The sequence below is a fragment of the Rhinoderma darwinii genome, chromosome 3 (genome assembly GCF_050947455.1).
Source record: "Rhinoderma darwinii isolate aRhiDar2 chromosome 3, aRhiDar2.hap1, whole genome shotgun sequence".
Lineage (NCBI taxonomy): Eukaryota > Metazoa > Chordata > Amphibia > Anura > Rhinodermatidae > Rhinoderma > Rhinoderma darwinii.
In genome coordinates, this window is record NC_134689.1 from 334,966,723 (window position 1) to 334,989,217 (window position 22,495).

Below are 22,495 nucleotides of genomic sequence, written 5' to 3' on the forward strand. Positions count from 1 at the left end.
AAAATAGGATCAGAATAATTTTTTCCAGCAATAGCGCCATTCTTGTCCATAGGTAGTGCCCAGTATTGCAGCTTTCAGTCCAATTCATATACCCAATACAGCCGATGGATAAGAGTGGCACGGTTTCAGAGGGGGGGATGGGGCAGACCCTTTCTTTATAATATCTTATGTAACTTTAGGTAGACACGGAGGGACATATTTGCAAAACTAGTGCAAGTGAAAAAAAGCAGAAGTTGTCCATAGCGACCAGCCAGATTCTAGTTCTAAATTTTCTTAGGCTATTTGGAAAAAAAATAAATAAAAATAAAGCAACAATGATTGGTTGCTATGGGCAACTGCTCCACTTTTCAGTTTCACTAGTTCTGATAAATCTCCCCAATTGTCTCTCCTGCCAATGCCCCCCTCAGAGGATCTCAACGCATAGTTCAAAATATTATTTACATACCTAGAACTCCTCTCTGGGGAGCGGTGGACATCTTCTACCTCTGCATTATGCAAGAGAAGTGCTGGCGGCGCTGCGTCCTACCAGCATTTCTCGAAGGGCTTATTTACACTAGCCTAGTTCACGCCCGTGATACGCGAGTGAAAATCACGCACGTTGCACGGACCTATGCTAGTCAATGGGGCCGGTCAGACATTCCGTGTTTTTCACGCAGCGTGTCCTTGAAGTCAATGGGTGCGTAAAAACCGCGCACTGAACACTGACGCACACATTGTGTTTTTTGCACGCGCAAAACGCACACATTCGTGTAAATAAGGCCTAACAGAGGTGATAATGCTGGATCTACACTGTGCAGATTTGTCACACTTCCCTCTAACTTTTGCTACACCGCAAGCCAAACTCATTCAGACACTGCCTGCCTAGTAAGCTTTAGACCATATTCACATGCTGTATTTGTAGCAGCGGTTTTACAAAACAAAGATGTGAATGAGGCCTTAAAGGGGTATTACAGTTACAGAAAAAGGTTAGTCATTGCATAATAATATTTTTCCAATATATTTCCTGTATTGCTCACAGTTTTTAAAATCTCTGCTTGCAGTCATTTATGGTTTGTTTCCAGGGGGATGAAAATCAATCCTGGTCATGTGATTATTACACGTTCTCGGCTTGATACAAGACACCGCTCTGATAACTAAACTGGACATATAAAATTTGTCCTGCACTTGTCACATGACCAGGACAGATTTTAATACCCTGGAAGTACACAATGAATGTTCCGAATAAATGACTGCAAGCAGAGATCTTGAAAACCATGAAGAATTGATTTAAAAAAAAAAGTATATTGGAAAAGTGTATAACTTTTTAGAATACAAATAATAAAACTGTATTCACCGAAACCGTAGTACCCCTGTAAAGTACTCCAGAACCTACAGTCTGATACTCCTGCTATTACCTCAGTTCTCTCTTAAAATATCTCATGCTTATTGATGCTAGAGAGGGAGGGACCTAAAACAAGCCTGTGTAGCATGGAAAGGCAGTCTATTGTATAGCAGGTGGCCCACTTTAGTACAAGCACTTGAATATATTCAGATGGCGGTCACCCAGTCAGAATATAAAGCAGAACGATTCACACTGTTTTGTAGTTAAACTTACGCCGAGCGTCCTTCCAAGTCCAGCTTGCTGGGATTAACACCCTTCTTGGCAAGTGTCGATGAAATTTTCTCTACATCCCCCCTTTCAGCTGATCTCATCAACCGTTCATCATATTTATTCCAGTCAGCAGTTTGCTAGGAAAGGAAAGATAATATTAGAATGTTAGCCGACAATCATTACATGTAAATAACACACGTCACAGATGTGATGGAGTAACACGTGAAATTGGACGTAATTATATGAAGTGTTAGGGAATAGCATAACCAGCAATTCAGTAATGTACCACCAGCTTTATTCTACCAATAAACTTAATGTATTTACTGCGGGACGGCCCAGCTGGTCACACATGTAATCAATATTCCAGCCTTCTAGCGGTCAGCAAGGTATCAGCCTATTATGCTGCATGTCCGCCTCCCCATCTAGTAACGCTGGCGAGATACCCCAAAACCCCCCTGAAGGAAATCGGAGCAAAAATAGAAGGTAAGCGGCCGCCAGAAAAGTCAGTTATACGAAGAGATGATTTTGCATATTAACATATAAACAAATATGTAGTCTTGTGAAATGTATGTCAGAAGCTAACCAGATAATGCTTCCAATGTAATAAATAATTTAATTTAATCATCTTCATTTCATGACCGGAAAACAACTACGTCATAAAAAAAAATTAAAGCGGCACAATTGATGTCAGGAGTCAGTGCGCCATTAACAAGTCAACGGCCTATGTACAAGAGATTCATGCAGCCGTTCGTTTTGCATTTCTAAGGCTGTGTTCACACTACCTGTAAAAGACGACCGGTCACCTCTCCTGACATGTCTATCTTAGTAAATGATTGTATTGATCCCTAATGGAATAACAATTCTGGAGAATCTTTTCTTCGAGCTTTACGTTGTGCTGTTCCTGTTATTTCTCCTAGAAATTTATGAATAAATTGACAGCTGGGTGTTACTACTTGGAGGTGTGTCCCTAGACGGTCTAACATTGTCCAATCAGTGCTGACAGAGTGAGGCCCCATGCACACGACCGTGCTCGTAATTACGAGCATGGCCGGCCACGGGCAACCGGCCGTTATTCCGAGCCGTGCTCCCATTATAAAGTATAGGAGCACGGCCCGTAAAAGAAAAAAATAGAACATGTTCTATCTTTTTCAACGGCACGGGCACCTTCCCGTGAGAAAACGGGACGGTACCCGTGGCCAACAGAAGTCTATGGGCCCGTTATTTCGGGTCGTAATTACGACCCGTAATAACGGGTGTTTTTACGGTCGTGTGCATGAGGCCTGAGACGGTGTAGAGACACGCCGATTTGACAAGGAGAATGGTAACACCCAGTTGTCGATTTATTGATATATTTCCAGAAATAACAAACAAATGACACGAGGATTTCTGAAAAATATTCCAGTATGTATTTTTCATGGGTAATACAAGCATTTACTAAAATAGACACGTCAGGAGAGGTGACCGGTTCTTTTTAAGGCTTCACTGTATAACCGTAAGCCACGGCACTGTAGAAGATCTGGTAGTTTTTACAGAACGAATAGGGCTATTCTTGGCGCAAAAAAAAAGAAAAAAAACCAAAATGGAATTCCCAAAAGAGACTCTCAAAGCAACTGTGTACTGAGCCCAAGGCCGGATTCACACGAGCGTGTTCAGCCCGTGATATACGGTCCGCACGTCGGCCGCATTTTCCGGACTGAGCACACTGCAGGGAGCTGGGCTCTTATCGTCATCTATGACGCTAGGAGTCGCTGCCTCGCTGTGGGAAAACGGTCACGTACTGTTTTCAGTACGGGACAGTAGCTCCGCGGAGAGGCAGGAACTCCTAGCGTCATAGATAACGATGTTGCTAGGAGCCCGGCTCCCTGCAGTGTGCTCAGTCCGGGAAATGCGGCCGACGTGCGGACCGTATATCACGGACTGAACACGCTCACGTGAATCCAGCCTAAGGCTGTGCAGTTGGGTTTCCATTGCATTTTGATGTTAAGAATTCTTTACCCATAAGAATGAATACACCAGGGCTTATTTGTGTGATCATGGCTTCATTAAGAACGCTAATGTAAATGATGAGTCGTGTTCGTTTTCCAAGTAGCTACCATTCAGAAGAAGTCAAAGCAACCCATAAGATTTAATAATGCCCCATCCAATAATTGATGGGTTTATGGTGACATCACTTCAGACCAATCAAAATTTGTTCCATTGATCAGAATGGTAATCATAGCATTAAACAAACAGATATGTGATGTGACACAAATATCCATTCAAATTTGCACATTTTTGCAATAAAAACAAATTTAGATAAAAATAAAAAAAAAGATTCTTGTATGTATCAAAATATTTGTGCATGTATATACTATAGTGAAAAATAATATTGCAATAATTATCTGATCATACACACAGATTTATCTCTGAAGAGCAACTAAACCACAGCAGTCAGTTTATAGAAAATCATTAGGCCCTGTTCACACAGTTTTTTTGCAGGCGGAAAAATCTGCCTAAAAATTCCTTCAGTCTGCACTCTTTGGCGCGTTTTTAAGCTGCGGCCATCGCGCGCCTCGGGCAAAAAAATGCAACGAAAACCGCTTTCTATGCCTCCCATTGAGGTCAATAGGAGGTCAGAGACGGAAACGCCTGAAGAAAGGGCGAGAAGCTTTTTTTCCCCGCTCGCGGGGAAAAACGCCTCCACCTCCTATTGAAATTAATGCGAGAAGTTGTCGGCTGTTTTTTGGTGCGGTTTCTGCGTCACAAAAAGCGCACCGAAAAACTCTGTGAACTGACTCTAAGACCCTGTTCACACAGAGTTTTTTGGCGCCGATTCGACGCGAAACCTGAAATCATCCTCTATTAATTTCAATGGGAGGCATAGGCAGGGTTTTTTCCCCAGGAAGAAAAAAAAAAAAGTCATGTCCTTTCTCGCAGCATTTTATGCCCAAGATCCTTACATTAGCTTCATGGCTGCGTGCGAAAAGCACCACGATAAAAAATAAATGTGGAAATACATATGCAGGCAGTGGAAGATCTGCCTCAAAATTCCTGAAGGAATTCTGAGGCGGATTTTTTCTGCCTGCAAAAAACTCTGAAGCAAATGGACAGCGTACTTGCACCACCATGATCATGGCTTTGAGGCGGGGTTCACACGTTGCGGATTTGTCACAGATTTCACCATTTTGAATTGCAAAGTGTAAAATCTGCGCTGAAAATCTACGTGAAATCCGTGACGTGTGAACTCAGCCTTACATTGCAGTATTTATGCTGAAAGAATCACAACATGCCCCAAAAAGCTGTATGGTTCGTTACGGCGAAACCTAAATGAGACGTATAAAACTCGTATTCACTTTAAATGTCTGTATGTCTAGATTTGCTACATTAAAGACCTTTAGGCGGGATTTACACGAGCGTGTGTTTTGCGCGCGCAAAAGGTACTTAACAGCTCCGTGTGTCAGCAGTGTATGATGCGTGGCTGCGTGATTTTCGCGCAGCCGCCATCATTATGACACTATGTCTGTATGTTTGTAAACAGAAAAGCACGTGGTGCTTTTCGGTTTTCATTCATAATTTTTACTGCTGTTGCGCGAATCACGGGCGTCACACGGAAGTGCTTCCATGTGCTGCGCGTGATTTTCACGCACCCATTGACTTCAATGGGTGCGTGATGCGCGAACAACGCACATATATCGGACATGTCGAGAGTTTTACGCAGTGGACACACGCTGCGTGAAACTCACGGACAATCTGCACGGCCCCGTAGACGAACATAGGCCCGTGCGAGGCGCGTGAAAATCACGCTCGTTGCACGGACGTATATCACGTTCGTCTAAATAAGCCCTTAGGGTATGTTCACACGGGTCGGATACTATGCGGAAAAGTCTGCAAAGTATCCGACCAAGATCCCGCAGTGAAATCCAATTATACTTACATTTAATACATTTCTAAGCCATAGTAACAAAATCACATGCCGAAATTCAGGCTTCCCATACTTAAAAATGATGGTCATGATTTTACAAACGCTAACATGCAGTAGTTACGCTAAGGTGCCTTGCTAGTACGATTACATACGCTGGTGCTCATGTGTTCAATAATTATTAGGGTATGTTCACACGCAAACGCAAAATACGTCTGAAAATACAGAGCTGTTTTCAGGCGAAAACAGCTCCTGAATTTCAGAAGTTTTTGCAAGTATTCGCGTTTTTCGCGGCGTCCATTAGGGACGTAATTGGAGCTGTTTTTCAATAGAGTCAATGAAAAACCGCTCCAAAAATGTGCCATGCACTTCTTTGACGCGGGCGTCTTTTTACGCGCCGTCTTTTGACAGCGACGCGTAAAATGACACCTCGTCTGAACAGAACATCGTAAAACCCATTGCAAGCAATGGGCAGATGTTTGCAGGCATAATGGAGCCGTCTTTTCAGGCGTAATTCGAGGCGCAAACGGTCCATCTTATGCTAGAAAGGCAATATTCACTCGAATAAGATGATCCATCTCCCCCGTTTTTTTTATATCACTTCCATAACAGTCCCATGCTGTGCCTAGTTTTTTTTATTCCCCAAGGCCTTATTCACACAAGCGTGTCTGATTTGAGTCCTCAAAAAAAAACAGGCCTTTTTTCCATGCATATGACGGTCCGTGTTGTATCAGGGTGGTTTCCGTGTGTCATTCGTTTTCCTTGTCCATGCTCCTCAGCAAGCACTTCTTGGTTGTACTTTTCTTTTTTCTCTCTGCATTTCTTTAGCAGCGGATGCGTGAAAAAAAAAAAAGACCGCACACGGATGTTGTCAGCGTGCGTTTTTTTTTTTTCACACACCCATAGACTTTAATGGGCCAGTCTGATCCGCAAAAACGGACCAGAATAGGACAGGTGAGTTTCATGCAACGGACACCCCCCCCCCCCCCATTGATTTGCATTGGTCAGTGTGCTGTCCGTTATTTAAACGTGAAATACATGAATAAGTCCTAATGATTTTGTGCCTCAGATCGTGAACCATATTTATAAAATCATTAATAAAAGCCATTTAGTGATATAGTAATAATAAATGCATATACAGGCCTCTTACCAGGTCATCCTGCCGGGTACTGCTCAATAAGCTCCACTATAGCCTTCAGGTACATGGATAGCTGAATCACGGTAGTATTGTGGTGCGGTCTTCACGCCGGGAATGAATGAGTTTACAGGTGTAACATTACTTTACCGTACACGTGCCATTGCTCTATCAATCCATTTTGAAGTGCTGCACAGAACAGGTCATATGCAGAAGTAGGGAATTTGCCATATAAAAGTAAATAAATCACATCTATTAACAGTCACCCCTGGCATAAAGCTTTTTTATGGGCATGACAAGGAGAGAACAGAATAGTATAATTTGGTGAAATCCTTCCATTATACACAAGCAGGTGGACACGACCACATATCCATTAAAAGAAGCAACACAAGTTCAAGACTAGAGGCAGTCACATAAAACATTTTCCACAAAGTACTAAATAACCCAGCCACATAAAAGACAATGCTCCCAAAACAGAATTCCAAGTGCCCCCAGAAAGGAACTATGTTCATCAATGTGGACATAATGCTTGGTGTGAACGTAACATGTATCGGATCTCAGGCGCACTCATACAGTAGACCAAGCTTACCTTGTGCTTGGAAGAACAGGTAAACCAGGGTGTCATCCTGGTCCTCCAAGCTTCAAATCACAGTTACCAAGTTACTCGATAGGAGCGTAAACCGGAACACCGCACCGTCAGCAAATGTTCAGGTCCTGAACACGCTATGCCAACGTCCATCTGCCCCAAGGATACGTGCCCCCTTCCTGCCCAGAGACAGGGGAGCACAAGCAGTCATATCCTGGTCATTTCTTGCCTGCTCCCTCTTCTCTGTGGGACTTGGAAGTTCTTTGTGATGTTACGTCCCCTCCTCCTCAGCAGTGCACTGTGCTCCTGGGTCTACTCTTTGAGGCTCAGCTCCTCACACAAATAGTGGCTTCTCCCCTTGTAAACAGTCTCTGGCCCTTGTCCCAGTGGGAGGGTTACTCTATTTTTTGCCTTGGAGGAGGTGAACAGCTGAGATAGTGAGGAGGATCTGTACACACATGCCCTGCATTCCCATGTACTGAGCCATCCGGCCTGCCTCATAACTCAGGGCAGGGAGCACTAGAATAACAATTACAGCATTGACACCAGGATTTGCAATTCAGCGTCTAAATGTCCCAGTCACGGACTGAAATAAATGACAGCTCCTCTACTTCTTCCAACATCAGAAGACAACAATTAAAGATTTCTAGGAAACAGAAAAGCAAGATTTCTGAAAAATATACAAGTATGTCCTTTTAGGAGGGAGGATCTAGTGCTGGGATGTAAGTCTTCTGATAGCCATCAAATAATTAGATACAAAATAATCAACTTCTCTTTGAGGAAAAGGACAAGTTGCCCAAAACAGCAGATTTACACCATTTTGGGCAATGGCTGTAATAAATCGTATGCAAATGGTTATTCCATGCTCAACCAATGTCTACTAAAAGTGGGATAGTCTCCCCAGTGTCTCCCAGTTTAGGTACCTAGGTGGAGTAGTATCCGCTGACATGCGAAAATATCGGCAACTCCATCCTGAGCTACTTGTAATCTCTACTGAAAAAAAAACTGAAGGCCTGGTCTTCACTTCCACTATCCCCTATGGGATGTATTAATATATTATGATCCATCTCCCTCAATTCGGACATCCCTTGCATAACTGTCCTATTCTGTCCCTTGTATTTTTCCGTAAGATTGATGGCAAGCTCCATTTATTTTATTGGCAAGGTAAACCCTATAGCACTGTATGGAGGACTCTGTGGTTTATATGAGGGCCTTGCGAAAACTTTCTTCTGCTTTAAGTCCCTTGGAGATGACAACTTACTTCCTATCAAAGTAGCGGCTGATGGCTGGAAGGTGGTCCATGTGAAATTAGAGAGTAAGCCCATCCCCCTTCAACTTCTAACAAGTACAATTCTCACCTCCCCCAACTTGATGAGCATCGTAACATGGGTTACTAGGCTTTCCAGATGAAATAAGTATATGCAATAGATTTTCCCGGACTGGTCCAGTTTTCCATCTTTTTCGGAATTGCAAAGCACCTCCGATTTACCAGGTTCTATAGGTACCTACAGCGGGTACTATAGCTACTTCGAACTCCGGCATGCCCTCTTGGCGGAGTGTGGCTCCTTGCAAATCTCCCTAGCTTACTCTATATTCGTGACTTTGCTCCATACTCCGGTTCTAGCTGAACCCCTTACTAGCTTCTATACTCCCTTACAATCAAATGCAGAGATACAGCTTGGTATAACAAGAATTTTTTAATAATGCTTTACAAAAGCGGTCTGTAGATATCCCAGAACTTTCCGCGAATGACGAGGAGGACATGGTTGACTTCTCTCCCTTGCAGTGGTTCATGCTATAGATATGCTAATCCAATATAAAATGTATCCAAAAGGGTTTATTACACCGAAGCCAGAGACTACGCTAGGTATTTCTTATAATGATGCCTGCTTTAGATGTCAAACTGAACAAAGGACATTTCTGCATGCAGCGTAGAAGGTATTCCCTTCTGGATGGCTATCCTATTTATGAATGCCCACTTTCACTTTGCTATAGTCCTTTTTCCCCAGGAGTCTTTTGGGTGTCCTTGACACTTTAATCTCTGGCTCATTGAAGAAGACATTTTCCAGTTTCTGTGTATGCAAAAGTGTAGTCATGACCTCTAACTCTAGTGCTAGGCTTCCCCTCGCACTCTGGATTAATATGGTGAATTCGTATAGCCCCCTTTACAGGATTTTATATAATAACCGTAAATGCCCACTAAAGTTAAACAAACTTTGGTCATCAAGGATAGAGATACCCGCCACCACACTAAGTAATACTGATAAGTATGGTCAAAGGGTTTTATCAGACACTTGTTCAACCTATGAAGGTGTCCTGTGGTATAAGGCACAAGGGCGTTGGCAGCAGATCATTCTAGATTATACGTGGCCTATCTCCTACATAATCTGATCGGCGCTGTAATGTAGATAACAGTGGTTTTTATTTTGAAAAACTACCATTTTTGAGCAAGTTATGAACAATTTTAGATTTATGCTAATTCATTTCTTAATCGACAACTGGGTGTTTTTTACCTTTTTACCAACTGATCAGCGTCCTACACTTCTCTGTACAACGCCCAATCAGTGACCAATCAGCGTCCTACACTTCTCTGTACAACGCCCAATCAGTGACCAATCAGCGTCCTACACTTCTCTGTACAACGCCCAATCAGTGACCAATCAGTGTCCTACACTTCTCTTCATTCGTTTTTAGCTGTACTCACAAAAAAAAAGGTAAAAAAACGCCCAGTTGTCTTTTAAGAAACTAATTAGCATAAATTTAAAAATTGTTCATAACTTGCGCAAAAATGATCGTTTTTCAAAGTAAAAACCACTGTTATCTACATTACAGCGCCGATCAGATTATGTCAGAGCCTCTTTAAATCACAGGTTAGGGCCTCCATGGATTGGACTTGTTTTTTCAGCGCATCCCACAGATGCTCAAACAGATTGAGATCTGGGATTTGGAGGTCAAGTCAACACCTTGGACTCTGTCCGGTTCCCCCAAACAATTCCTGAACGTTTTTTGCAATGTGGCAGGCGAATTGTCCTGCTGACCGAGCCCGATCCATTAGGAAATTCCATTGCCATAGGTGTTTACCATTTACTTCATCTAGAACAATATTTAGGTAGGTGGTACGTGTCAAAGTAACATCTACATGAATTCTCAGGACCCAAGGATTCCCAGCAGAACATTGCTCAAAGGATCTCACTGCCTCCACCAGCTTGTATCCTAGTGCCATCTCTTCCCCAGGTAAGTGACATACCCGGCCATCCACATGATGTAAAAGAGAACATGATTCATCAGACCTGGCCACCTTCTTCCATTGCTCCATGGTCCAGTTCTAAGGCTCTCATTGTAGGCGCTTTCAGCATTCGGCACTCTGACCGCTCTGTGGCTACACAGCAAGCTGCGATGTATTGTATGTTCTGACACTTTCAATCATAACCAGCTTTAACATTTTCAATAAGGCTCTGTTCACATCTGCGTAGTGGTCCTGTTCTGATGTTCCGTCTGGGGTTTCCGTCAGAACGGGACCCTGAGCAGTCACAAACGGACACCGACGGAAACCAGAGGTTTCCGTCTCCATCACCATTGATTTCAATGGTGACTAAGCCGGTGCCTGTGGTTTCCGTTTGTCTCTTTTGTGCACCGGATCAGTCATTTTGCCGGAAGCAATAGCGTAGTAGACTACGCTATTGCTTCCGGCAAAACGACGGGTCCGGTGCACAAAAGAGGCAAACGGAATCCACGGGCATTGGCTCCGTCACCATTGAAATCAATGGTGATGGAGAGGGAAACCTCTGCTTTCCGTCGGTGTCAGTTTGTGTCTGCTCAGGGTCCCGTTCTGACGGAAACCTCCGACGGAACGTCAAATCGGGACCCCAACACAGATGTGAACGGAGCCTAACTTGTGCTACAGTAGCTCTTTTGTGGGATCGGACCTTACAGGCTAGCCTATGCTCCCTATGCACATCAATAATCCTTGGACGCCCATGACCCAGTCACTGGATCATTGGCTGAGCTTCCTAGGACCACTTTTGTAAGGTACTAACCACTGCATACAGGGAACTCCCCACAAGACCTGCCATTTTTGAAATGCTCTGTCTAGGCATCACAATTTGGCTCTTGTAAAAGTTGTTCAGATCCTTACACTTTTTTCCTGCTTCCAAAAGATCAATCTCAAGAACTGACTATCCACTTGCTGCCCTAGGCTGGGTTCACATGGTGCATTTTTTTTTGTGTTATTAGCATGCATTTTTTTGTTGTTTTGGTAGATAAACTCCTAGTAAGAGAAATGCGAGTTTATCAACCAAAGCAAAAAAAAAAATGCACCATGTAAACCCAGCGTAATCTATCCCACCCCATGCCATTATGAGATAATCAATGTTATTCACTTCACCGGTCAGTGGTTTTAATGGTATGTAGGTCTGTCTAGCATAATCAGTTGTCAAGTCTGATTCCTAGTAGGTACAGGGACATAACTTTCATTACACATCCACATCAGTATTTAGTTGCGAATGGATAAAACGCAACGAAAATGGATAAAAAAAAAGCAAAGAAGAAGAAGAGGTGGAGCTCACTAAGCTTGGTCTACGAGTACTGTTAAGAATGGTTTCATCACTTCTGATGGCATGAACAGCACAGCATAAGAAATACTATTCTTGCCATAAAAACAATAAAAACTTAGACGGCTCCCAACAGAAATCAATGGGGTGTCTGGGACGACGGTTGGATCCGTTGAACTACAGATTTACAGCAGCACAATTGCTTCCGTTGTAAACTGAAGGCATAATGCAAAAGTGCTCCATGAGCAGAGAAGACGTAGATGCTCAGCACTTCACATGAGAGGCCACTGGATAAATCATTGTGATAAAAGGAGAGGAAGTCCGTGTAGGAAAATCAACCCCAACATTACAGCTTTATCTTAAATACTCTATCTCTCCAAGTACCGGAAACATGAATCATTTCCAGAACTCCTCACTTGAAAATCTTTCCTCTGCTTACTACCTCGGATGATTTTTGGCTGAAAGGGAACGTTAGGCAAAATAATATGTTATAATAATAAATAAATAAGTTTTTTTGCTGTATTTTTTTTCTTCCACAAGGTGGAAAGTATTAAAAACGAAATAATAATTTGACATGTTTTCCTATGTTGGCCACCAGAGGGAGCACTTCCCAGAATTACAGCAAGGTCAATCAGGCAGAGCAGTCTGACCTACAGTAGCTGCTGAAAATATTTTTGGCTACAAGCCAGGAAAAGGTGTCTTCAAATTTTGATAAAGCATTGCCCGGCTCCCATTTTGGGAGTGCTTTTACAATGGCAGCTGGAAGAGCTCTAGGACACTCCTAGGACACACCAAAAGGCTAAGGCAGGATTCACACGACAGGGTTTCCCGGCCGGGTGCCGGCCGTTCATAAATCGGCCGGCACCCGGCTGCATTAGGGATAATAGACCCCTAATGGGGCTATTCACACGACCGATTTTCTGACGGCCGGGAAAACCGGCCGTCAAAAAATAGGACATGCTCTATTTTCGGCCGGGTGCCCGGCCGCCCGGCTCCCATAGAAGTCTATGGGGCCGGGTAATACACGGCCATCACCGGAATGTGTCCCGAGTGATGGCCGGGTCTAACGTCGCTCGCGCACTCTCTCTCCTCCTCCTCACAGTGCAGAGTGCATGTGAGGAGGAGAGTCTTTTTTTTTGCTCCCTGTAGGAGTCGGAATCCCGCTACAGGAGAAGTGCGTGACTGCACTGTCCATATATGGACACAGCGAAGTCACGCACTTCTGCAGCGGAATCCCCGACTCTATGGCCGGGGATGCCGCTACAGGAGAAGTGAGTGACTACACTGTCCATATATGGACACAGCGAAGTGACTCACTTCTGAAGCGGAATTCCCGACCTGTGGCAGGGAATTCCTCTTCAGGAGAAGTCAGTGACTACACTGTCTATATATGGACATTGAAGTCAGTGACTTCTCCTGGAAGGGGGGGGGGGGATGGGTGCAGCCTGCAGGGGGGCAGGGTGGCATCGCCTGCAGGGGGCAGGGTGGCATCGCCTGCAGGGGGCAGGGTGGCATCCCCTGCAGGGGGCAGGGTGGCATCCCCTGCAGGGGGCAGGGTGGCATCCCCTACAGGGGGCTGGGTGGCATCCCCTACAGGGGGCTGGGTGGCATCACCTACAGGGGGCTGTGTGGCATCACCTACAGGGGGCTGTGTGGCATCACCTACAGGGGGGCTGTGGCATTATCTACAAAGGGCTGTGTGTGGCAACAAATTTAGGCGGGATTCACACGAACGGGTCGTTCCCGAGCCCGAGTGCCGGCCGGTAAAATCGGCCATTCTGCCCGGCCGGTTTGCATAAAGTTTTGCATCCGTGCCGGGCCGGACAGATCCGGACAGTGACATCAGCGGCAACTCCTGAAGGGGAATCCCCATGTGTTCGGGGATTCCGCTTCAGGAGTTTCCCCTGATGTCACTGCCCAGATATGGACAGAGACATCAAGCGCTCTGTCCAGGAGCGGAATCCCCGAAAACACGGGGATTCCGCTCCTTCAAGGAGCTAAAGTGCGGCTAGCACATAGAAGAGCGGGGCGATACCTGCCTGCTCTGCTATAGTGGCGTCGCTACAGTAGTAGCAGCCGCAGCAGCAGCAGCTACTAGCGGCGCCATCGAAGGTGTCGCCGGGCCAGGAAAACAAGCAGGGGACGGGAGCCAGCGCTCCCTTCCACCTGCTGTACACCCCGGCCCTGCCACACAGTGTACAGCGATGCCATTCGTCAGAATGGCATCAACTCCTCCTCCTCACATGCACTCTGCGCTGTGAGGAGGAGGAGATCGAGCGCAAGCGCCGGGAAACCCGGCCATCACTCGGAACACATTCCGGTGATGGCCGTGTAATACCCGGCCCCATAGACTTCTATGGGAGCCGGGCGGCCGGGTACCCGGGCGAAGATAGAGCATGTCCTATTTTTTGACGGCCGGATTTCCCGGCCGTCAAAAAAATCGGTCGTGTGAATAGCCCCATTAGGGGTCTATTATTCCTAATGCAGCCGGGTGCCGGCCGATTTATGAACGGCCGGCACCCGGCCGGGAAACCCTGCCGTGTGAATGAGGCCTTAAATGAAATTCATCCGATTTTAAAACTGACAGGGAAAAAAACGGATGCAAATCGGGTCCAAATCGGCCGGTAAAAACGGCAACTCGGCCCGGAACGGAATCGGAACGGATGCAAACCGGCCGGGAAAAAAAATCGGCGAAAAACGGCCAATTTTCCCGGCCGACACTCGGACCCTGTCGTGTGAATGAGGCCTTAGAATGATGAAATTCAAGAGGGAAGCCCCTGTGGTGAATGGCTTTTCAGTTGACCGGTTCACGCGGCATGTATTTGACGGTTTTTTTTACGCATTTTACGTGCAGAAAAACGCAAACGCTTGATTAAGCTTCCCATTTATATCAATGGGAAAGAGCGCCGGTCGTACATACAAGATTTTTTCCGCAAGCGTTTTTAACAAGCTCGTTGCGGAAAAAAAAGTAGTGTCTTGTCAATTCTTTGGAACGTAAAGCGTACCAAATGTACCCATTGTCTATGGGACTAATAATTACGTGCCAAAAAAATTTGCAATAAGCCCCTTGAAAGACGCGTCAAAAAACACTTGATTAAGCTTCCCATTTAAATCAATGGGAAAGCGCGCCGTTAGTACATACAACACGATTTTTTACACGAGCGTTTCTAAAAGAACTCGGAGAAAAAGAAGAGTCTTATCAAATGTTCCCATAGTCAATGGGACTCCTAATTACGCGAAATACGTCAAACGCGTGGAAAAACACGTAAAAAACGCCTGTATTTTAAAAGGCGCTTCACAACACACACTGGTGCATTTTACACAACTACACGTCTTTTTGTTTTTTTAAGCGCTGTGTGAACATGCCCTAGGGGAATTATCTTTGATTGGCATGTAGTTTATATCGCGGTGCAGGGAGAAGACGGACGTCGCTATGGGTGAGAAGATTTTGCGAACTTTATTTTTTTATTTTGCAGGTTCTGCTCGACCGTTTGGACTATGTCGTAGATACGCTGGACTACTTTGAGGATCTACGTTTTTTAAAACACATAAAATGGTTAACGAGGGTTGTGCGGGGGAGTTTTTATTTGAATAAAAAAAATAATTCTTAGGGTGAATATTTTCCCCACGCAGCCGTAAACCACATTGAAAAAAATTGTGGTAAAAACGCATGCGCTATTCGATGTGGTTTTCGGGCACACGGGAAAGACGTGGCAAAATACCCTTAGGCCCTGTTCACACAGTTTTTTTGCAGGCAGAAAAAAAAAAAACATGCCTCAATTCCTTCAGGAATTTAGGACGATTTTAAACTGCCTGCCCTTTATTCCGCTGTTTTCGTGGCGGTTTTCGTCCGCGGCCATTGAAGTTAATGCAAAAATGCCACAAAAACGCCTCCGAAAGGATTTTAATGGGAGGTCAGAGGTGGAAGCCGCAAAAAAAAAAGGAAACGGCGCCCCCCCCCCCCCCCGTGAGCGGTCAAAAGTCACCCGGGAAAAAAAGCGCTTCCGCCTCCCATTGAAATCAACGTGGGGAGATTTAGGAGGTTTTATGGCACGGATTCCAACATGATTCCCGCATCAAAATCAGCACCAGCAAGCTCTGTGTGAACAGGGAGCTAGAGTTCTGTTTTTTAATACTTTATTACCACCTTAGTAAAGGCAGTTGTCTGTTATACGACATCCATTACTAAGCCGGTGCTTAGTGTTGGCCAGTAAAAAGGCTGCAACTAACCTCCCATCATTACCTAGGTATCCACCACCACCACCAGGGGTATCAGGAAGAGCTGGGTACGATACAGTACCTGACCATCTGTAGTCAAAAAAGAGAGATAGAAGCAGCACTCAAAAAAACTCTGGTTTATTCATCCAGCATCCATTGCAACGTTTCACCTTCTCTATGAAGGCTTTTTCAAGGTCTTGAAAAAGCCTTCATAGAGAAGGTGAAACGTTGCAGTGGATGCTGGATGAATAAACCAGAGTTTTTTTGAGTGCTGCTTCTATCTCTCTTTTTTGGATACACGTTTGTGCAGGGAGAGGTCACTCCCTGTTTGAAAGCTGAGCACCAGCCTTAACAGGCAAGGAATCACAGTGCTGCTCCTACCCTTGATTTGTCTATGACCATCTGTGGTGACGGTCAGGGACTGGGGCAGCCGCAGGCTGGTACTATTATGCTGGGAAGGGCCAGAAAAAGTGGCCCTTCCCACCCTGGTAATGCTAGGCTGCAGTGTAGTTACACGGCGGTTCACAGTAGGAGCAAGGAACGACGGAGCAGCTGCTCCGTCAAGCGCCCCCCCCCCCCACGCACACTGAGGGTATGTTCTCACGGCCTATCTTCGGCCGTTTTTCAGGCCGTAAATGCCCGAAAAATCGGAAGCAGAACGCCTCCAAACATCTACCCATTGATTGCAATGGAAAAAACAGCGTTCTGTTCCGATGGGCTGTTTTTTTATGTGGCCGTTTGGAAAAACGGCCACGTAAAAAAACGGCCACGAAAAAGTGCAGGTCACTTCTTCGGACGTTTTTGGAGCAGTTTTTCATAGACTATTGAAAACCGCTCCAAAAACGGCCGTAAAAAACGCTGCGAAATTCTTTGAGCAAGTTATGAGCAATTTTAGATTTATGCTAATGAGTTTCTTAATGACCAACTGGGCGTTGTACAGAGGAGTGTATGACGCTGACCAATCAGAATCATACACTTCATTATTCCAGTCCAGCTTCTTTCACTGCACAATCACACTGTAACAATGGGCTGGAACAATGAGAAGTGTATGACGCTGATTGGTCAGCCTCATACACTTCTCTGTACAACGCCCAGTTGGTCAAAAGTAAAAACACGCCCAGTTGGTCATTAAGAAACAAATTAGCATAAATCTAAAATTGCTCATAACTTGCTCAAAAATGATTGTTTTTCAAAATAAAAACCACTGTTCTCTACATTACAGCGCCAATCAGATTATGTAGGAGATAGGGCATTTATAATCTGGTGACAGCTCCGTATTCTCAGATGTTTTCAGTCTAGCGTGTGAACATAGTCTAACCCTCCCAAACATGCAACCGTGCCACACACAGACCCCCCCCCCCCCACACACACACAGAACAATGCACGCACACACCTTACCTGCATGTTATGGAGGGGGGGGGGTTTTTGTGTTTGTGGGGTACTCGACTTAGCGGATGTGAAGGGTGCCTCTGATCCTTCATAGCCACCAATCAGCCGTTTTGTAGGAACAGCAGCGAGCACCACCCAACCCCCCTCCCCCCAAACATGCAACCGTACCACACACGCAAACCCCCACAACCTACTTAACTGCATGTTTGGGGGGGGGGGCTCGACGGTTCTGGGCTCCAGTTCATAGAAAGGATGCCCTGGAGTTGGAAAAAATACAAAGAAGAGCAACAAAGCTAATCAGGGGCATGGAGAATTTAAGTTATGAGGAAAGATTAAAAGAACTAAACCTATTTAGTCTTGAAAAAAGACGACTAAGGGGGGACATGATTAACTTATATAAATATATGAATGGCACATACAAAAAATATGGTGAAATCCTGTTCCATGTAAAACCCCCTCAAAAAACAAGGGGGGCTCCCTACGTCTGGTGAAAAAAAGGTTCAACCTGCAGAGGCGACAAGGCTTCTTTACCGTGAGAACTGTGAATTTATGGAATAGCCTACCACAGGAGCTGGTCACAGCAGGGACAGTAGATGGCTTTAAAAAAGGCTTAGATAACTTGTGTAGAATTTTTTTTACTTCCCTTTTCCCATCCCTTGGTTGAACATGGACATGTGTCTTTTTTCAACTGTACGAACTATGTAACATTATGTAGCGTCTAGCTCAATACACAGGTCCACACTCAAACGCATGGATCTGTTCCCCGCTGCTGATTTCAACCTATCCAGAATGTTGAATATGCCACACGCACTTTGAGTCCATAGTAACGTAATGTTACATAACTGCGTCATCCAATCATCGTAGGCCAGAAAAATATTTCCAATGGTGATTTTTTTTTTTTTAACATGTTCCAGGGGTTAATGAAAAATGTCAGGACTCTGGCCAGCCCCTTCTATAGTGGTTTCCCATACTGCACCATTTTAGGCAGCTAAAAATGTTCTAATGCTCTAATATTGCTAGCCATCCAAAATAACACATTCCGTCATTATCATGTTTAAAGAACAGTTTCCTCTTAGCCTGCCCTAAACCAAGTATAAAATATATACGGCTATAGCAGTACGTGTCTAGTACATAATATAATGTAAGAGGGGCGGTACATGACACCGTTTCTGCTGAGGTGCACCCAAATCAGGCTTGTGTCATGCAGATCACCCAGTTACAGCTCCGAAACGTGGTAAACCGAAATGGATCAATACTGCAAACCGCAAAACTCAAAAGGAGAAAAATAAAAAAATGAATCTAAACGGATAAGGAAAGAAATAGATTATAAACAAAGTGCCTATATTTTGTGTATATGTCACACAATAACAGACATCCTAAAGTTTTTGGCAGAAGTGTCCGGAAAACAAATGGTTTTTTATGCAAGTACATGCATCAGAATTTTCTACCACAAACTTTGTGTAAATCCACCCCAGATAGAAGAAAAAAAACATTTCACTAGCCCGATTTTGGCTTGGCAGCGAGAGACAAATGAGCCCCTATCAAGAGCACAAGAAAGAAATGAAAGGATCTGGTAAGAGGAACGAGACGAGCTGTGAATACCAAGCATATAATGTACGTGAATATTAATGGTTTTCTTCCACCACCACAATGTTTGACAAGAACTTAGCCTTTTTTTGTCACTAAAATATTATTTCCATTGACCGAGCGTGAGAAAAACAAAAGCTGGAACCTGGCGTCCGGCTGCGAGATAAGGCAGCTGCTGGTGAATGGACATTGTGCTGTGGTTGCAGGGGTAGCGGACGAGTGACTAGAGATGAATGGGAGGGCTAGTCTGCCAATCACTGTTCCCAACAAACACACACTTCAGTGGAACAAAAGCTCATTACATGGTCTGATAATGAAAAATAAAAAACACAGAAAAATCTGATTAAAAGCGCCAGGAAACCCCAGAACAATTTCCCATGACCCTAGTAGAGACTGCGTCACGCTTACGAAGCGACTTTTATCATGGAAACATCGCTTGGAAAATATTTTGAAAAGTGGTCAGTTTTAGAACTTGCATCATAGAGAAGCGTAGCAGGATCAGACTAACAGAGAAGGTGAGCTATAAACCAGCAAGATGTCCGTAAAGTGTTAAACTAATGTGTGCTGTGTGTGTCAAAAACAAACAAGTCAATGAAGAAGAAAATAAAAAAATTAAAAAAATTCAGAGATGTGTACATAGCCTTTAACTTTTACACGGGCAGATATTCTCCCCGTTAAACAAGCGGCGATCTACAATACAGCTTGTTTTTTTTTTTATAATTATGCTTTTACGTCAAACAGAGCAACGATTGCAAGCATGGAGACGAGCAATTACTACAATCATTCGTCCCCATACATTTTGCATCTTGTCGGCAGTGCCTACCCCGTTTACACAGGGAAATGTGCTGCCCACTTGCGCGCAATTTTCTGGGAGCATAAAAGATCCGATCAGCCGACAAACGAGCGTACACTTGTTCAACAACTGATCGTTGCCCGGTTTACATTTTAAGTTAATACAGGAGTCTCATTTGGGACCTCAAAACAACTTATATGTAAAGGCCATTTTACACAGACCAGTTATCGGGTAAAAAAGCGTATATATTGGGACGGACGATCATATGTCCCCATACTTGTAAACATTACTCAGTTTGAATGGAGCAAACAAGCACGGATAGACATGCTGTAGTGACAAGCGTTCAGCCCTCATACAACAGGCGAAATATCTAAATACCTTAAATGGAGCAATGAATGCAAGTATTGGGATGAACGATCGTCAATACGATCGTTCGTCCCCATACATTTTGCATCATGTCGGCAATACATCTCCCTATGTAAAGAGGGGCTGTTTCACTAGAGACCTTTTTTCTGCCTGTATTAAACATTCAATCATCCGAAGAACAAGCGTTTCCTTGTACATTGGCTGATCGCTGCCCTGTTTATATAGGGCAATGATCTGGAACAAAAGGGTCTTCAAGTGAACCGGTCACCAGAATTTGACCTATTGAACTCTATTCACCCCTTGCTCGCCGCTGGTGTCAAAAGTTAATTGCCGTTATCCCCTCTCCTAAACTTCTCCTCCGACCGTAAATAACGGTCTGCAAATATTTTGCGCCTTTTATGGTAGCTATCCAGCAGTCTAGTTCGTTCCTCTTCTTATGCCCGCCCACCGCCGAAAACTGGCCTGCCCTGAAAGCCAAAATCTCATCTGAGATCGCGCACATGCGCCTGTCATATATGGTCCGATACCGTTCTCTGCTTCGTCCGGGCCTCAAATCTAGTTCCTGCGCATGTGCCGCTATGGTGTCCCATTGTGCGCATGTACCAGAATATCGATGCACAAGCGCTATATTTCGTGTGTGCTGGAGGAGGCGAGGAGCTGTCAATCAAAAGTAAGGAGGCGGGATTAACTGGGAAAGGCTTGAGGGATGAAGATATGACCCTTTTCGAACGAAGATGTGACTTATGTTCATTAGCATACGGCGCAGGAATGCTAAAAACAATGGAATACTAAAAGGTACAGAGCCTACTTAGAAGAGAATGATAGGTTGGGCTACGTTTACACTACCAGAAGTATATATGTTTACGTCTCTTCCGTCAGAGGAAGAGAGGATCGAAAGATTAAGAAAGCAACTGTTAGAATTACTATTACATTTCAATGGTAATTCTTTTGCTTCAGTTGCTTTCCGTTTGTCTCTGTTCTCTAGGTTTCCATTTTTTTTGCACGGAAACAAAAAGTTCTGCAGACTGCAACTTAATTAGTGGAGAAAAGTTAATGTATTTGTGTATTTTATCTCCAAACTTTACTGAGCAAAATAGAAAGCAATGTTTGAGCCACAAAATAGACTAAGGGCCGGATCACATTAACGTTCGCTTTCCGTTCAGGGGTTCCGTCGGGTGAACCCCTCAACGGAAAGTCAAACGGAAACCTTAGCTTACGTTTGCATCACTATTGATGACGGAATCAATATTGCAGTCGACTGCGCTATTGATTCAGTCACAAAAACTGAAACCTGCCGGAGTGGTGACAAACAGAAACCATCAGCAATGTTTCCGTCACCATTGATCTGAATGGTGATGCAAACTGGAGCTAAGGTTTCCGTTTGACTTCCCGTTGAGGGGTTCACCCGATGGAAACCTCCGACGAAACCCCTGAACGGAAAGCGAATGCGGATGTGAACCGGCCCGAATACATATTAAGGTGAACAAATACTGGGTGGCATTATAACCAGTGTGTTTATAATCCGTCCAGAGTCAATGCCTGCCAGGCAGATGGCACAAAGCACAGCTTGTAATTGACTTAAGGAGTAACTCCACCTAGAATGCAGGATTCCTTAAGGCGTAACTAAACGTTCGATCAACTTTTTATTTTTTAGCAGCATGTGTAATATAAATAGATTTTGTAATCTACTTTATTAATGAATTTGGGCTCCTTTTTGTGTTATATGTGTTTTAAATGGCCACTCCTGTTGCTAGCAGAAATCCATAGACCGTTTGAATGTACTCGGTGTTTGGACTCAGCTGCCTGTGTGTACGGATGGACGGCCCCATCCTGACGTCAGATGTGCACACCCCCACCGTGACGTCCGGAAGGTCTCGCTGCCTCCATGTACTATACAGTTCTCTATAGAGTAGCAGGCAGAACGCATGGAAGAGAACGTGATAATCTGCTGCTGTCCGGTCTCTAGTATGGGAAAGTATCTCTAGTATCCCAGGGACCTGATGGGTTCAGTGTCGGTGGGTCCTGCGCGTCTATAACACACAGGATTCACCTGTAATCTATCACATCTAAATTCATAACTTAGATGCAATAGATTACAGGTGGATCCTGCGTGTCAGGACCCGTTGTCACTGAACCCGTCAGATTCGTGGGACCGACGGCTTCGGTGATTATACAGAGCTGCTGTATCTAGTGCTAGAGAATACAGAGCAGCTGTATCTAAAAAAAAAAAAAAAAAGTAAAAGTTACAGGTTTACATAGCCTTTAATAGTTAAGTTATCAGGGATTTATGCATATATTTTTCACATCAGGACATTATTTTTGTACAATTTTTATATACACAGTTTTTGTATTTCTGGTGTAATTAGAGTTTTATCCCAGTTT

General features: G+C 44.4%; 1 protein-coding gene across 3 annotated transcripts in view; it reads right to left on the minus strand.

Moving 5' to 3' along the window:
* The window catches only part of UACA (uveal autoantigen with coiled-coil domains and ankyrin repeats), a 92,997-nt gene that overhangs the window by 13,245 nt on the left and 57,257 nt on the right, over nt 1–22,495 (minus strand). For 2 of the 3 annotated variants that reach the window (XM_075858364.1, XM_075858362.1), the window contains exon 2: nt 1,595–1,728. In XM_075858364.1, the coding sequence (XP_075714479.1) occupies nt 1,595–1,728 (134 nt within the window). Of the gene's footprint in view, nt 1–1,594; nt 1,729–7,213; nt 7,597–22,495 lie in introns of those variants that run through there. The other variant, XM_075858365.1, reaches the window with a different exon arrangement.